General features: G+C 43.3%; 1 protein-coding gene across 2 annotated transcripts in view; it reads left to right on the top strand.

Moving 5' to 3' along the window:
• Positions 1–253: 253 nt before the first annotated feature.
• The window catches only part of Mettl9 (methyltransferase 9, His-X-His N1(pi)-histidine), a 41,937-nt gene continuing 24,762 nt past the window's right edge, over positions 254–17,428 (top strand). Inside the window, exons 1-2 of one of the 2 annotated variants that reach the window (XM_050143194.1) lie at positions 254–564; positions 13,247–13,437. In XM_050143194.1, the coding sequence (XP_049999151.1) occupies positions 400–564; positions 13,247–13,437 (356 nt within the window). In that variant the 5' untranslated portion in view covers positions 254–399. The remainder of the gene's footprint in view (positions 565–13,246; positions 13,438–17,428) is intronic. The other variant, XM_050143192.1, reaches the window with a different exon arrangement.

Below are 17,428 nucleotides of genomic sequence, written 5' to 3'. Positions count from 1 at the left end.
GATCTTCCGCCATTAGGCGCCCAGGCGGCGGCCACGGGGGAGCGTGCGGAAAGGGAGTCTTTCTCCCGCCTCCCAGGCCGGCTCGCTCCGCTCATTGGGTAGGGGAAGACCGCCCCTCCTACGTCTGTACGTGCTCCGGGTGGAAACCGGAGCTGTGGGCGTTGGCGTTCCGGACAGGGAAGGGCCGTGGGGGACTCGAGAAGGCCGCACGCCCGCCGCTCCTCCCACCCCTCCCCCGCCCCCCCACCCCCGCCTCGGCCCCGAAGGGGGCTGCACGGGCGACTTGGCGGCGATGGCTCGAGCTCGGGCGGCGACAGCGGTGGCCGGAGGCGGCGGCTCCTCCTCCTCCTCCTGGGCCTGGGCCCGGCGGTGATCCGAGCTGGCGGCCGCGGCCCCCCGATGAGACTGTTGGCGGGCTGGCTGTGCCTGAGCCTGGCGTCCGTGTGGCTGGCGCGGAGGATGTGGACGCTGCGGAGCCCGCTCTCCCGCTCCCTGTACGTGAACATGACGAGCGGCCCCGGCGGGCCAGCGGCGGCCGCGGGCGGCGGGAAGGACACGCACCAGGTACTGGGCCGCAGCCCTGCGGGGCGGGGGCGTGGCGCTCGGCCTTCCCGCGCTCGCCCGGGCCATTGTGCGGGGCGGCGCGCGCGGGCCTCGGCCCCAGCCTCGCACAAACTTTTCCCGGCCCGGGCGCTGGCCCCGCGGCGCCTTTTGTTCGGTGGCTCGGGCAGAGTACGGCCTCCGCTGCCCCAGCTCCCCAGGCCCCAGCGTGGGCGCCCCGGAGCCCCGCATTGTTCCCAGGCCCCCGACGGCGTCCGCGCCCGGCCTCAGGATCCGTGCAACTTTGGGGTTGGCTACCCAACTGGCACCGGGGCCCGAGCAGAAAACAGCCCCCACCATCACCCCGGTCAGCCTTCCTCTCCCCCCAGGAGCGAAACCGAAGGCCGGTCCCTCTTTTTGTCTAACCGAATTTCTGAACATACAAAGGGTTGTAAAGAAATTCAACCGGGCCTCGTGAACCATTCGGCTGACATTTTCCCGAAGCACTTAAAAAAATGTGTTTGACAGGTCTGGGCTCCCAGCCTAGGAACCCTCCCACCCTTTCTGCCTAAGAGACGTGTTCTTTAAACTTGGGTTTAGTTAGCTGACCAGAAAGGTTAGGACAAGGAGGGTTTAAAGGGAGAGGTTTTTAAAGTCGGAACTGTGCAGCGGTGAATTCTTGTTATAGTTAATGGATCGTGAGCCGTGGGATTCTACCGGCTGAACGGTCTTTTCATTAGCTGTTTGTACCTCTTAACGAAGTAGGCATGGGTCAGCTGTTGAATTAAGAGGGAGGTATTTCATATTTGACCATAAGTAGTTTGCGGTTAACCTTGCAGTCACTGAAGAGAGAGGCCTTGGAATTTAGACAAACTTCTAAAAGCCAGAGTTTAGTACATCTTGCTTTTACAGAGAGAAACAAGGAATTATTCGTGTTATTTTCGACCTCACCTTTTCATGTATAAAAGCAACATTAGGTTTGATTTACTGATTATTGGGATACATTGTTTTTTTATGATGCTAGAACGGAACTCAAATCCCGGAAACTGTTCTACTGGTGATAGATACTCAGACCCCTTTTGGAAGTAATCCTAGATTTACATTTTAAAAAAAATGCCCTAGTGATTGTGGTGTTTTAGATGACCACTCGTGGTGTTAAGAGTGTATATAAACTTAGTATACAATCTTACGTTGTATAGCCATATTTATCGCCATGGGCTACTTCCTGCCAGCTCAGTGGCATAGACACACTACCCTGTTCATTGTATAGGTACCAGGATGCCTCATGTCCATGTGGAACAAGAGATTGGAAATGCTGTTTTTAACAAGGACTTGATAGGAAAAAAAAAAAGATCATTCTCTTTGATGAAGAATTATGGCTGAGTCTCCCAGTTGTTGGTCACACTTGTGAATACTGCAGCGACTTGATTTAAGTGCTTATAAAAATTGTGCTTATGGGATGGCTCAGTAGTTAAAGAATGTGCTGTTCAGTTTCCAGCACCCATGCCAGATAACAACTCTTGTAACTCTAGTTCCCGCGGGATTGGATGCCTCTGGCCGTCTTTGGGCGTGCGCATGCGCGCGCACCGATATTTAAAAGAAATCTTTAAAAATTGTATTTATTTTAAAACCTGAAAACTGGTTTCTGTTGGTGGACACTGTCTCTGAATTTCCAGCAGAGAGCATTTTCTAATTGCATACATTCATTTTTTTGTGGTGCCGAGGATCGAACCCAGGACCTGTACATGCCAGGCAACCGCTGTACCACAGGCACGTCCGTAGTCCTTGTTTATTTGTGTATTTAATTTTGAGACAGGGCCTTGTAGCTCTGGCTGTCCTAGTAACCCTATGTAGTCCAGGCTGGCTTTGAACTCAAAGCAGTCTTCCTGCCTCAGCTTCCAGAATGCTAGGATTACAGGTGTTGAGCATCACATCTGGCTTGCTCTCAGAGTTTTGTTTTGTTTTGCTTTGGTGTGCCACCACTGCCTGGCCGTCCTTGGTGTTTTGAGTAGTTTAGGATGGTCTCAGCTTCACAATCCTCCTACACTGACCTGAGTACTGGGGTAATTTTAAGTGTGCACTGCTAAACCCTGCCAGGCATTATTTTTGAGGTGAATACATTTGTGTTATGAAAAAGAAATGTCTGTGAGTAAAGATGAAGATGACCAGGAGGAAAGTGTGTACGCCTGAAGCCACCATGAGCTAACAGAGAGAGAGGCTGTTCTTTTTGCGTATCGGCAGAGGGCATGACTTATATTCCAGAATCCTGGTTTGCTGTATAACTTTGTTGCTTGTGAAGTAACTTTAATGGTTTCCCCCTTCAAATTAATAGTTTTATAGAGGTTTTCTGGTGTTCATTTGGGTGTGTGGGTTCCATGGGCAGCCGCATCTGGTTCTTTTGGAGTTGCATGAAAGAGGAGTTCCAGACTAAACCATCTTAGCGCAGGTTTTCTTGGTGTTTTATAAAGGATTTATGGTGCAGGGTTTTTTGGTTAAGAGAGATCTGGAGTGAAGTTTACTTATTAAAAATCGCTGTTTAGTTGTTGGGCTTAGCTTGAAAACTAATTACTTGTTTCAGTGTGCTAGTTGCAGAACTAGATTATGCTTTACTTTGGCAAGAAGGACTTTTGGAGAAGGGACATAACCAGCAGGCTGAACTGGTTTTATTGACTTGGGTAGCTTGTGAAATAAGAATAGCCTCATGTTTTTAAGTGGTTGTCAATGGGGGTACAAAATACTATTTTTTTTTCAAAATACTATTTTGTAACATGAGAATTTCACATATAAAATTCAAATATCAGAGTCTTCAAGTGTTGTTGAAACATAGCTGAACACATTGATTGGTTCAGCTATGGATGGTGTGTGTGTTTGGGTAAAGAAATGATCACCACCCAAAAGTATTTTCTCTGCCCTCAAAGTCTGCTCCCCCCCCCCCCCCCCCCCAGTTCCCAGCTTTGTTGATCAACAGTCTGGGATTCTCAGCCACAGGATGGGAGGATGGATTTGTTGGGGGAGAAGTAGAAAGCAGCAGGAACTAGATGTCACTCATCATTGTCAGTACACTCAGAGCATAGGAAACCACACAACCCTTTGGATGTAGTCTTTTTGGTGCATTCTACCTAGTGCTTAAAGTTAAAGAACCATTATGGAGCTATTGAAACTTGAAAGGCTCCTCAAGGCCCCAATAACTAGATTCTTAGTAATAACAGTCATCCACAGCCTCTCAATTGATGGATCGAAAGGTTGTTATAAAACTTGTTGGTTCTAAACCATGGCACTTTCTCCAGGTGGAAAACTTGTATTTGTTTTTCACATATAACATTTAATGTGTGGAATTATTTAGAAGTCACTTAATATTACAAGTTACATGTAAGCCTAGTGCTTACATATAAAGAGTCTATTTTTACCTTCTTATATAAGCTCAGAGCTGCTGTGCCAGCCTCTACAATAGAGTCAAGAAAGAATTGGAATATATATTTCCAAATGAAAAAGTACTTGAATGTCACAGCCAGAATCAGATGTGCTAAAGGACAGGTTAAGTTTCCTGTCCCTTTATTCCTCATTTGCCTTGTGGAGGTTGGCAGAAGTCAGGCATGAGTTAACCATGCTTCAGGGTGTCAGCCAGCTAGCCAACAGACTGATGAATTGGTGTCTCTGCTCTGCCTTCCAGGCTGGAAGCCTTTGCAGCCGAATACTAAAGACTCTGGAGAAGATTTCTTTCCTCTTTGCACCTTCTACTGTAGCCCTTAAACAAGTGCGTGCCTCAGTTTCATGGAACACTAAGATCACTTCCTTCCCTGAATGTGCCAAGGGTCATTATGTTCCCCTTTGAAAGTGCCCTAGAGGACCCTGTAACCTGTACTAAAAAGAGTCTGTTGTTGCGCCCATCAGGAGTTTTGTTAAAATCTTAGGATTATAAAACACTAATCATGAGAGAGTATTTGGAATGAGGACTGCCAGTTATATATTTATTAAGTCCAAACTAAAGCAACTTGATCTAATCTGTATAAATGGCTCTCCACTGTGAATGCACGGGCACCTTTTCATTGTGCACATTGAGATTGTTAGCGGAGCCTGATTATGCTGCTGGGTGCTCTGCAGACAGAAATGGATGGAAGGACAGAGGTTTACTCACAAGCTTTGCCCAGTATTGAGGAGAGGGAAATTCTCAATCAGTCTTGGCCTTACCAGGTGCTATCATTTATAGAAAGATGCACCTAAAGCCAGGACCTATGCATGTGCGTATTTAATTATGGGCCTTAATTACCAGACTTGTATGCCAAATTTTCTCCTGTTCATAGTGCTTTTGGACCTTCCTTCCTTCCTTCCTTCCTTCCTTCCTTCCTTCCTTCCTTCCTTCCTTCCTTTTGAAGATTTTTATTTATTATATATGTAGTGTTCTGTCAGCATATATGCTTGCATGCTGTAAGAGGGTTGTGAGCCACCATGTGGTTGCTGGGAATTGAACTCAGGACCTCTGGAAGGGCAGTCAGTGCTCTTAACTAACCACTGAGCCAGCTCTCCAGTCCCATGGGGCTATCTTTCTTTACTCATTGTTGATGTATCTTGGAGGGATCCTAATTCCTACAGCCCCATTACACATCTCAAGTAAAGAGATAATTGACTTGTTACAAATTTCTAGATAAATGGTGAGTGGGTTTTGGATTTACTCTTGAGCTGTCTTTTAGAGTGTGTCAGTTGTGAAATTTTGAGACTGATTGCATTGCATCTGGGAATGGAATTTCTGAGTCCTTAACTTTAAAGATTGTAGTTCTTGGGCTTTTTCTGACCACTTCTCTAATTGGAAAGAATGTTTATTCATTAAATTAATGGGTCCCATTTCTTTTGAGAATGATTTGGGTGCCCAGACAGTTAATATGAACTATGTCCTATATTCCCCCCCCCCCCAATCCTGGCCAGCCAGCCGTTTCCTTCTGACATGTGAACACTTACTAGGGCTTTTATCATGTACCTGGTAACTTTAAGTAAGTGTGCTTTATAATCCTATAACAGCTCTTCTTCATAGCTGGCGCCACGCCCATATTCAAGAGACTTGTGAGAAACCAGAGTCAGTTGTTGGGTTTGCGATCAAGCTTTGCCTCAGTAAGAGGCCCGAGCATGTCCCATTACCTCATAGAGCTCCTTCCAGGAAACCATGTGTTCTCTGAAGGCTATGTGAAAATGGAAAATCCATCCACTCTAGTGGGCCTCTGTGGAGTCACTATGGTTCAAGATTTTGTGGTCTGTGAGTTGGACAGCTGTAGGACTGCTCAGTTTGACCTGCTTTGGTAAAACTTAAAGCGGGCGTGGGGGCTCCTTACCTTCAGTGTCTGCTGACAAGGAGTTTTTCAACTTTTTTGTTTTTGTTTTTTTCGAGACAGGGTTTCTCTGTAGCTTTGGAGCCTGTCCTGGAACTAGCTCTTGTTAGACCAGGCTGGCCTTGAAATCACAGAGATCCACCTGCCTCGCAATTTTTCAGTTTCTCACCACTCACTGTGTGCCCAACAACACAAGGGCAGAAGTCACAGCAAGTTCCAGATCCTCAGCCTTTCCTCACCTTGATTGTATGTTTAGAGGATCCTGCAACCCCATCTCCTGAGTTGAATCACTGGCCATGGTTAGCCAACCTCAGTCCAGTGTTTTTCTGTTCTTGGGGATGTAGGATAGAGCCAAAATTTTCTAGCTGTCTAGTCATAACTTTTCCTCCTTCCCATCTTACTTATGAACAAAAGAATATTTTTGTTTTTAATTTATGTTTATGAATGTCTTGCCTACATGTGTGTCTGGGTACCATGTGCGTGCCTATATCCCACAGAGACCAGAAGAGGATATTGGATCCTGTGTAACTATTACAAGATGCTGTGAGCCACCTTCTGGGTTCTGGGAATCCAGCCTAGGTTCAGTCTCAACAAGACATTCTTATCACCAGGAAGGTTTCTCAGAAGTTTTAGGAGCTCTCTATACCAGGAATATGGGGGAAATGACAAGATATTTTATTTTGTCACACTATATAAAGTCAATAAGCTGTGTTTTATAATTTTCAAGTTCTTTTGGTGTGTTCAATTCTGTTGTATTTTGAAAGAAAAGACTATTCATTGTATAGCGTGTATTTGGTTGGTGGAAATTCCAGAAAACAATTTTAGAGAAACTTTTAACTGTGTCCATTAGCCTTGACAATTAGCTGTAGTTTCACAGAGAAGCTACATTTCCTTTACTCTAATAGTGACTCATCAACCAGGTTATATAAATATTAAGAAATGTGCATGTGCTTAATGAAGTTTTTTTTTGTGTGTGTAGTGAATGTATGTGTATGGTGCGTAGTCGTGGAGGCTAGAGGACATTGGGTATATTCCTCTATCACTCTCTGCCTATGCCCTTGAAGAGACAGGGTCTCTTACTGACCCTCAAGACCATGGTTTTGCCTAGACTGCCTGGCTTTTTATGTGTGTGCCTGGATTTCAACTCAGGTCTTCATGTTGGCACAGCAATTGCTCTTCCTCACTGAGCCATCTCTCTAACCCACGAAGAAGTTTTGAAAGACCGTATGACCTCATGTCTCATTCTCTTGATTTATTTAGTAATATTGTCAGAAACCCCACCAAGCTATTGTCACCCATCCAGTTTGGCTCTTTATTATTTGTCAAGTTATTACTGTCCTTGCAGTCTTGTGCGAGTAATGACAATATTGCTAGTTAGTATAGTTTTACAGAGGTGTTGAGTTATCACAGCCTACTGTGCCTGGCATCGGTGGGTTGGTTGGATTTCAAAGTTTACTTGATTAATAAGATCACAGACCTTTAAAGGAGGGTGATAATGAAATGCCCTTTTAGACATTGTGGTCTCAGCATTGGTGCATAGCCTTTCCACCAGGAAATTTATTAAGGGTAGTATTTTGTTCTTGCCCAATGCACCTTTGTCTCTGTAGTCTTTGAGGAACATGTATGCAAAGAACTTGACCTGTTGGAAAGTGCCTGTGTGTCTCTAGGCGGCCACCCGGGTCACAAGCTCTTGTAGAGCTTTCACTTAAGCCTGCTTGTTTGGAGAGCACCAGCTGCCTGCAGTAGCTTCTCACTGATGGCTCTTGTTGGCTTCTCAGCAAGTTTTCTTATTGAGGGCTCTGCAGGTTGGAATCCAGATCCTAGTCTCATTGCTACTTGTTCTTTTTGGTTTCAGAATTTATTTTTGATTCTGGAATTCAAGTTTTGAGACCAGTGAGTCCCTCCTGTAATCAGTAGCAGTATTAGACCACATTTTCCCATCCTGGCTAAATCCAATTCTCATAGGTTCTCAAGCAGTGACAGTTGCTCTCTGGCTACGTTTTGTTCACTGGGGTGATGCTAGTAGCATCTGATGTGTAAAGGTGATCTGTAACAAAGGGTTTCCAGGCCCAAGTGCCAGTGCCAAGGTTGAGAAACACTGGCCCATAGGAATACACTGCCTGGATTGGATTATTAATTTCTTCAAACTTGTCCAGACCAGCTTCATTGGAGAATAGCCCTGCTTATTTTCAAGCAGTGCTGGGTAGAGTAAAGCAAGAACCCTTTGTAAAAGATGTTCTTGGCACAGTCACAGGAATAGGATCTAGAACCAGCTGAAGGCACTCTGGGACTCTGGATTTCCTGTCTCTTCAAAAGAGGAGGTTTAACCCACATGAAGTGGCTCATGCCTGTAATTCTAGAGCTTGGGAGGCTGAGGCAGGCAGTTGCCTCTAGTCTGAGCTACATAGTGAGCTCTGGACCAATCTGTGCTACAGGGTATGGTACACAAATTCTAATTGCTCTTTGTTTTGTTTGTTTGTTTGTTTTTTTCGAGACAGGGTTTTCTCTGAAGTTTTTGGTGCCTGTCCTGGAACTAGCTCTTGTAGACCAGTCTGGCCTCGAACTCACAGAGATCCGCCTCCCGAGTGCTGGGATTAAAGGTGTGTGCCACCACTGCCCAGCTCTAATTGTTCTTAATAAAACCTGGAGTCAGATATTAGGGAGATCAGAGAAGCAGTGCAGCCAGTCACTAGAGAGACCTTTTACCTCTACCGAATTCTCAGACTAAAAGGGCGACCCTATCCTCAGTCTGCATCCTCAGACTGTTGCCTCGGACTGCACTGAACTCCTGTCCTCTCTCCGCCCAGCCAAATCACTCCTGTCTCCACCTCCCTAGTGCTGAGATTAAAGGTGTGGGGTCCCAAGTGCTGGGGTCACCTTTGTGTTACCTCTGTTTCTCTTTTAAACTGGGTCAGTGTAGCCAAGTATAACTTTGAACTAAGAGATCCCTTTGTCTCCTGGGATTAAAGGTGTGTGCAGCCACTCCCTGGCCTCTAGTGACTTATCTCTGCAGTCTGATCTTCAGGCAAGCTTTATTTGTTAAAACAAAAAAGGTCACTACAGGGTAAGACACCATTCAAAAAACAAAATGAAAAGTTATATGGTGTAATTGCAATGTAAAGATTTGCCAGGTGTTTGGCACCTGTGGGTGCTTACAGTCTATCTTCCAGATTTGTGTGTGATAATGCAGTTTTGTGCTAGGTAGGTAGATAACTCTTAACTGTTTGCAAATATAGGGTTAAGTAAAGTCTTGTAGAAACTCTGGATTTTGAGCAACTGACAACTTAGTAACAGGATGTCTCTGTGGTTATCCTTGTTTTCTCTATGAGTTTGTTAAAGATCCCAGATTCTACCTATTTAGACTTCCTATGAGTCCCAGAAGTAATTGTTTTGAGAGCCAGAGGCAAATAAATCATTTGTCTCTGTCTTCCTTTGAAGTCAGCAATTCTCCCAGTCTTTATGAATCTTATTCTATGAGGATAGATGTTAAACATGCAATTGGGTACAGTCACTATTCAGCTGGCATATGTGTTGCCAAGGAGACACAAAGGGGATTAGTACAGGGAACTCTTAAGTTATCCTAGAAGTTTAGGGAAATGGAAGAAATGCTCAAGCTGGGCTGCACTGACCAGGAGGGAGCACAGTGGGCAGTGACAAATGTTGTGTGGAATCTCTGTGGGAAGGGAGCCTTCAGAGGAGAGGAGCCCAGCATCATGGTAGCACATGTTGTGAGGTGAGGCTGTGGACAAGAAAGAACAGTAATCTTGTAAGGCCTTGGAAACCATGGTGACTTGGACTGTTATTATGGTTATGTATTATTGCATTTTACATGCTAAGAAGTTTACTAGGTCATATGTGTTTCCTGATTGCTTAATTTCTATAGGATCAAGTTGCCTACCTACATGTAGGTGTGTTTGCTGTGAAAATAGTGTGAATATATATGTATTCATGCTTGTGAATGTAAATGGCACTCAGAATAACCTTGGGTGTCATACTCAGGTGTTGTCCACTTTGTTCTCTTTGAGATGGTCTGTCACTGGCCAAACGTGCAGGGCGAAGCTGACCATCTAGCAAGTCATAGGACTTTATCTGTCTCTACCTTCCCAGCACTGGATTTAACACCACATGCCTGGCTTCTTCATTTACATGGGTTCTGGGCATTGAGCTCAGGCCCTCTGTTTGCAAGGCAACCACCTTATCAACTGAGTTCATCTTTGCAGTTCACAAAAAATTTAAAATATGGAATTTAATAGTTTCTACTATTTTCAGAGCTGTGCAACCATCACTAATACCTAATTTTGGATTTTTTTACTACCTCCAAAAGAAACCTTATGCCCATTAATAAGCCCATTCCTACTATCTTATCTCTTTGCCCAAGGCCTGGGCCACAGAATCTGCTTGTTGTCTCTGGATTTCTATATCATAGAATAAGCTGAACTCTACAGTTTGTCACCTCTTATGACTGGCTTATTTGACTTAGTGTGTTGTCAAGGTGCATCTTCTGGAGCATGAGCCTGTACTTTATTCTTTTTATGCCTGAACACTGTTCTCTTGTGTGCGTCCCTTATACTGTTTTACTCATTGTTGACGGGCAGTTGAGTTGTTTCTGCTCTTTGGTAATGACAGCTGGGTGCTGTTGTGGACATGAGGCTTCTGTCACATAACTACATGGAAACCTTCACAGAGAAGAACTTTACTCCTTTTTATTTTGCAGCATATTCCATTTACTAAACACCGTCTGTCACTCCATTGCTGTGAAGAGGCTCCATGACCAAGGCAACTCTTAGGAAAGAAAATATTTAATTGAAGGCTTACTTAGAATTTCAGAATTTATGGGTTCTGGGCATTGAACTCATAAATGAGTTCATGTTTGAAAAGCAAGCATCTTATCAACTGAGGTATCTTCACAGTCCGCACCAAAAAAATCAAAGTTTTTAGTATTTTCCACATAATCCATTATCATTATGTCAGGGAGCATGGTGGCAACAGGTGCTCAAGTGGTAGCTGAGAACTGCATCCTGGTCTGCAGGCTGAGAAGATGGACTGTAAGCTTGGCGTGGACTTTAAAAACCTCAAAGCCCAACTGTAGTGTCACACTTCCTCCAGCAAGGCCACACCTCCTAACTACCCCCCCTTCTTTAAAATAGTGCCGCTCTCTGGTGACTAAAGCATTCAAATATATGAGCCTGTGGGGACCATTCTTACTCAAAACACCACAGATTTTTTTTTCCTAAGAAAACTTTTGTGGCAGTAATGGTCCAATATATGTGTTAGTATTTATGAATGGAGAAATATATTAAAATTTGAGATTTTTTTCATGGTGTTTGAAAGCAATAATAGCAGTTAATGATGCCACTTCTTCTGAAAGTCAGGATCCATTGTTACTCTTGTCCGTTTACAAATGGATGCCAAGAAATTCTTAGCTCCTGGTTTTCCGTTGGATGACTTGTTGCCCACGTTAACAGAATGCTCCTGATTGCCTGTTAGCAAGGTGCTGTGTTTCAACTAGATTAGCCATTTCAGAGTAAAAAATAAATACAAGTCAGAGTAACTCAGTTGTAGAGTTCAGAATGTGCACGAGGTCATGAGTATAATAAAAATGGTTTATGAGCTGTACTGGGGCATAGCTTCAGGCTCAGTAAGTTTTAAGGATTAGTAAATAGTAAATGATTAAGCAAGAACATTTCCAGACCAAGGAGAGAAGTGTAGGCTGTGAATTTCAAGCCGTTTTATAGCTTGTCACTATAGGGCAGAGACAACAAGTAGTTTTAGGTAAAGTCCAGGAAGTTTTGTTAGCAGTGGTTAAACAGCAAGTTAGTGCAAAGTAGTCAAGAGCTTTGGAGTCTGTAGAGTGTTCGAAGGCTGAATCATTGACATTTACTGTGACCTTTTGCTTGTTTTTGCTGGCTTCCATTTGGTTTCTTTTAATGTTAGTGTCAAGAAGACTGATTGCACTCAGCATTTACTAAGTGTAGGATGACTATAAAATTGCTCCATTAATGGTGCAGGAAGTTATGGGACACTTACTGCTAGTAAGTGGTCAGATTTGTCAAGGTTAAGCAAGTCACTTAGGGCTAGTGGACTCCTTATTTGGAAAAATTAGTAGTTTCCTAATAAATAATGCACTAAAAGTAACTGCAGTTTTTCCACTGTGTATAAGGGACTTGAGGGTGTCTGTCTGAGAGGAATCACTACTGCTTTGTACTGTACTGACTTGTCCGCATTGTATTTGTTCATCTCCCTTGTGAGCTAAGGAGAGTCAACTCTAGGGAGATGGGAAGTGTTTGTTTTGGAAGGCTTGCTAAATAAACATATAAAGATAGTTTCATGCCTGTGGGTGTTTTGCCTGCATGTATATATGTGCACCATGTGCATATTGTGCCTAGGGAGGCCAGAAGAGAGCATTGGATTCCCTAACACTGGAGTCGCAGACGGTTGTGAGCTGCCATGTGGGTGCTAGAAAACTGAATCTGGGTCCTTTGCAGGGCCAGCTAGTGTTTTTAAACACTGAGCCGTGTGTCTAGCCTTTGAAGGTTAACTTTCTTTGTAGTTGTGGAATTTTGTTTTTAAAATATATTATCTGGCTAGAACCTATTCTTGTGTTTTTTCAAGACAGGGTTTCTCTGTAGCTTTGGAGCCTGTCTTGGAACTAGCTCTTGTAGACCAGGTTGGCCTTGAACTCACAGAGATCCGCCTGCCTCTGCCTCCGAGTGCTGGGATTAAAGGCACAAGCCACCACCGCCCAGCACTAGAACCTATTTTTAGAAATCTTTTCTTAGTGTGTAATCACTTGGTCGTCTTAATTGCAGAATGAACTCAAGTAACTTCTTCAGCTTTCTTGAGCTCATGAGAGTTGAGGCGGGCATACTACTAAAGCACACCCCAGGATGTCCAAAGGTCTCTTTTCCTTATACCTCTGAAGAAGGCAAGCTGATCTATTTTCCAGAGTACTAGTTGTTCACTCTGCTGCTGATTAGGTTGGCAGATTCGAGGTACATCTCTGGATTATACAGTGTTCCACTTAAACAAAGTGATGCTATCCATCCGCCTGCGATCCTGAGTCAGTCTCGGCCAAGGAAGGTTTTCTGAGTTGACTGTTTTGTGACTGAGGCCTTGGGTTAGAGTTCGATGACCTGGTTCTGCCAGCTACTGTGCTGCATGACCTGGAAGCCCTCTCACCTTCCTTCTACCCAGCAGGCTGGGTGATGAGAATGAAGTGAGAGGTCACCTGAACTTTGTGGGTCACGTGGGCAGGAAAGATGATTGATGATCGCCTGCAGAGTCATGAGATTGTATTTGAAGATCTTAGATTAGATTTTAGGCCTCTGGGGTTAGATTTCTTAGGCATTACATCAACTGTGTTTAATCTTACTTTTTTTCTCCCCTAGTGGTATGTGTGCAACAGAGAGAAGTTATGTGAATCACTTCAGTCTGTCTTTGTTCAGAGTTATCTTGATCAAGGAACACAGATCTTCTTAAACAACAGCATTGAGAAATCTGGCTGGCTATTTATCCAACTCTATCATTCTTTTGTATCATCTGTTTTTAGCCTGTTTATGTCTAGAACATCTATCAACGGGTAAGTGAATATTAGAATTTCCACCCCTTTTATTCTCAGGCTTAAAAAAGGAAAGAGGGAAGTTACCTTGTTCTAGATACTACCTTAGCCACAACACTCCTGCTTGTCAAAATTGCTATTGAAGCCTTGTGTACCTATATTTTTAAAATTCATCGTAACTGTGCAAGTAGCTTTATTAGCCTGTATTTCTATGGTGGGAGACTTCAGTTCATTTCCTGCTCTGATGGACATAGGAACCACCAGGAGATAGTGTTAAAAGGTAGGTTATGAGTTGGTTGCTCCTGAGAGTCTATGTTTTCTGTTTTTTTTTTCCTTTTTATTTTGAGATGGTCTGTGTAACAGTCCTAGCTTTCCGGGACCTTGCTCCGTAGACCAGGCTGCTCTCAAGCTCACAGAGATTCTCCTGCCTCTGCCTCCACAAGTTCTGGGGTTAAAGACATGTACCACCTCACCCAACTAAGGGTCTGTGTTTTTAACAAACTTCTGCTAACTGTGGGCTTTGGAGTAGCAAAGACTTGAGACCAAGCCCTCAACTGGAGGAGGCCCTTATGCTGAAGGAAGGCCTTAAGCCCACATCCCACAGACAAGTTTTTGAGGGGATCTGACTGTCCAGCCCAACAGTAGGCAACAACTGTTTAAAGGGTCTGGCATTTGTCCTTACATAATGTCTAGGCTTACCAGGAAGTTTAGTTCCTTCATAAATATCTACAGAAAAGATTTCATAAATATTATTTATCACTTCTTAGTTAGATTTTTAAACGTGCCCAAGGCCTTACAATGAAGAAAGCCAAATTTTGGCGATCAGTCATGATGCTTTTCTTTTACCCTTGAGGTTTGGATCAAATTTCTGCTAAATGTCCGGATCCCCAGTCTATCATCTAGTTCTTAAATATGTTTTCAGGCACACAAGCCATCCGCCAGGGTTTCTTACTTAATTTTCTCCCTTGTTTATATGAACTTGGTTTATGTTTGCTTCAGCAAACATTTGAGATTTTTTATTGGGAGTTGAATTTATACAACCTGGCCTATTTTGTCCTAGAATTGGTTACACTGATTTTCTGTTCTATGCCATTCATTCTTTTTTTTTGGGGAAATCAAGTGTGGATTTTTTTTTTTCTTTCTAATTTTTTATTTTTCAAGACAGAGTTTCTTTATGTAGCTCTGGCTGTCCTGGAACTTGCTCTCTTTGTAGGCCAGACTGACCTCGAACTCACAGAGACCCTTTATGGGAGTTCTCTACTCTTTGAAAGTGATAAAAGGTGGGAATCTTTTCTTTAAAAAGTGCTTTCAGGGTTGGAGAGATGGCTTAGCAGTTAAGAGCTTTGGCTGTTCTTCCAGAGGACTTGGGCTCAGTTTCCAGCACCCACAAGGTGCGCCAGTTCCAGAGGATCCAATACTTTCACACAGACATACCTGTAGGACAAACACCAATGCACATAAAATAAAGAAATAACTTTTTAAAGAAAGTGCTTGCATCAGTGCTTTGTTTCTGGACATCTCAAACTAAAATTACTTCCTTTTTCTTCTACCTGCTGAAACCCACTTAAAATTCCTTACTGTAGAATTTGGCAGTTTGACCAACAAGGCAGCATAATAGTAAATGCCATTGTCTTCCATTACTGTAACTCTTCTGCCTCTACCCTTTTTTTTATTTTTTTATTTTAAAGTTTATTTCAATATGCATGGGGGAAACGAGTGTGTCTAACTTTGAGTTTCGACAAGAAAAGCCCAATATTTTGCTTTAACATTTTCCATCAAACATAGTAAAATGTTGGCTTGCTGCTGTTCGGCAATCTGACATTTTAGGCTTATGCTTTTAAAAAAATTTTATGTTTCTTACGTTTCTGATTCATTATGTTGTGCACGGAAAGCATTTCTGTCTCGCTTAGTATTCTTTTTTTAAAAAATTTATTTATTTATTAAAGATTTCTGCCTCCTCCCCGCCACTGCCTCCCATTTCCCCTCCCCCCCCCATCAAGTCCCCCTCCCTCATCAGACCCTTTTTGTGTTTATGTAGCCTTGGTATGTTGCCTAGATTGGCCTCAAACTCCTGTACTCCTGAGCTCAATGATATACCCCTGTTACATGCTGTTCTGTTTGCCTTGCTCATTCTACAGTTGTTATTATTGCTTATTGTGTGTGTGAATGCATGCTAATGTGCATTCCCAGGACATACCAGTGTGAAGGTGGTGGACAGATTGTGGGACTTGATTCTGTCCCACTGTGTGGGCAGGGGGTTGAATTTAGGTAGTCAGGTTTGGCCCTTTACCTACTGAGCCATATCACTGCCACGCCCTGCCCCCACCTCTTGTTAAACTTGTGTCTCTTGTCCTCTACTCAGAACTCAGTTTTGAACCCACTGGTATTTTCCACTATGCAGTGGTACTCTCTGCAATAGAAATAACTACATAGTTATGGTGAAACCTTCTTGAACCAAGATGCTTATCAAAGAAGGCAAAGAGAGAGTTGGTTTGTGTTTTTTGGTTTTGTTTTTGCATAGTGTCTTGCTATGTGTCTCTGGCTGGTCTTGAACTTGTGGCAGCCCTCTTACCTCTGCCTCCTGACTGCTGGAATAACAGATATATGCCTCCACACCCAGTTTAAAAGATTTTCTTTTCTTTTCTTTTTTTTTTTTTTTTAAAAAAATTGGTGGTACTGGGGATTTTATTCCCTTACACAGTTGGGGCAAGGACTGTTTTTATATCCTAAGTTATATCCCTTGAGAAACTTGATAGCTGTTTTCAGTTTATTTATATTTATTTATTTTGGTTTTTCAAGATGTGGTTTCTCAGTGTAGCCCTAGACTGTTCTGGAACTCCCTCTGTAAACCAGGATGGCCTTGAACTCACAGAGACCTGCCTGCCTTCTCCCCCCAGGTGCTGGAATTAAAGGCGTGCACCACTAAGCCCAGCTTGTTTTCAGTTTATTTTATAAGGAAGAAACACAGCTCTCTGTAGACTTCTGTCTAGAGAACCTAGATGATTCTGAAGGACTGGAAAGAGTGGAGAACATTCTCCACAGTGTTCCTGGAGGCCTGATGTCATACTAGTGCAGTGTCTCCATGTGTACTTGGATAATTCTGTTTGCTTGCTATAAACAGTGTAGGGCATTTAGCTTCTTAGGTCATGTTGAACTTCTCGAAGGGCAGAGTTAGTTGACTCTTTTTGACACTCTTTTTTATGGAGCCCCCTTTGCTCATGTTCTTTGCAGATAGGGTACTATTTCCCTCATTTCTTTTTGGTGCCTTTAAACGTAGACTTTCGTGCGTTAATTTTGTGAGCTCTGAACTCAGATGATCTCTGGCCCTATAATTTTATAGTAACATGACAGGCTTCTTCACATTCCAAGGAGACGGCTTGGGAACATGTTTTATAGCTGGGAAAATTTTAGGCAAAGTACTTTATGACTTATTTTGGTTCTATGGCATGAAGTCAGCATCAGGCTGCCTGGAGCCCTTCTGCTTGACTGGATCCTGCGTGGATTTTGCACAGCCATTTCAGCAAGTTTAGCCCCTTTTCTCACGTGTGCTTGTTTTCCCTCTAGCACTGAAAACAATGGGGATTAGTTATGTCTCTTATGAGATATGACTTTCTTTGCTAAAAAGTTCTCAACAACATGCTTAGCAGTCTCTGGGGTCTTCTCGGTTCCTGCTCCCCAGTCTTTCAGCATTTATGTGAGACAGAAGATTTACTGTAAATTATTGCATGTTGTTCGGCTCTCTTATGGCCTTAATGGCAAAAGAAGAGAAGGAATTTATTACATCAGCTCCATTTTTATTACTGTTCTTGAAGCTGGTCTTACTGCAAGCACCGTGTTGTATTTTCACAGTCATTGAACAGTAAACCTAGTTTACATTCTGATTATTTCCAGAAAGTGACAAAATGGTGCAGATTTCGCTGCTTCTGGTACCAGTGGTTTTCCATATTCTGAGGAGGAGCTGCATCAAGCTTCAGGTTGCAGAGAAAATCTTAAAAGTGGGCTTCTGGCAATT

This window comes from Alexandromys fortis, unplaced genomic scaffold, assembly GCF_014885135.2.
Source record: "Alexandromys fortis isolate MF-2015 unplaced genomic scaffold, M_Fortis_MF-2015_v1.1 scaffold_45, whole genome shotgun sequence".
Classification (NCBI taxonomy): domain Eukaryota; kingdom Metazoa; phylum Chordata; class Mammalia; order Rodentia; family Cricetidae; genus Alexandromys; species Alexandromys fortis.
This window is presented reverse-complemented; position numbering and strand designations above follow the sequence as displayed.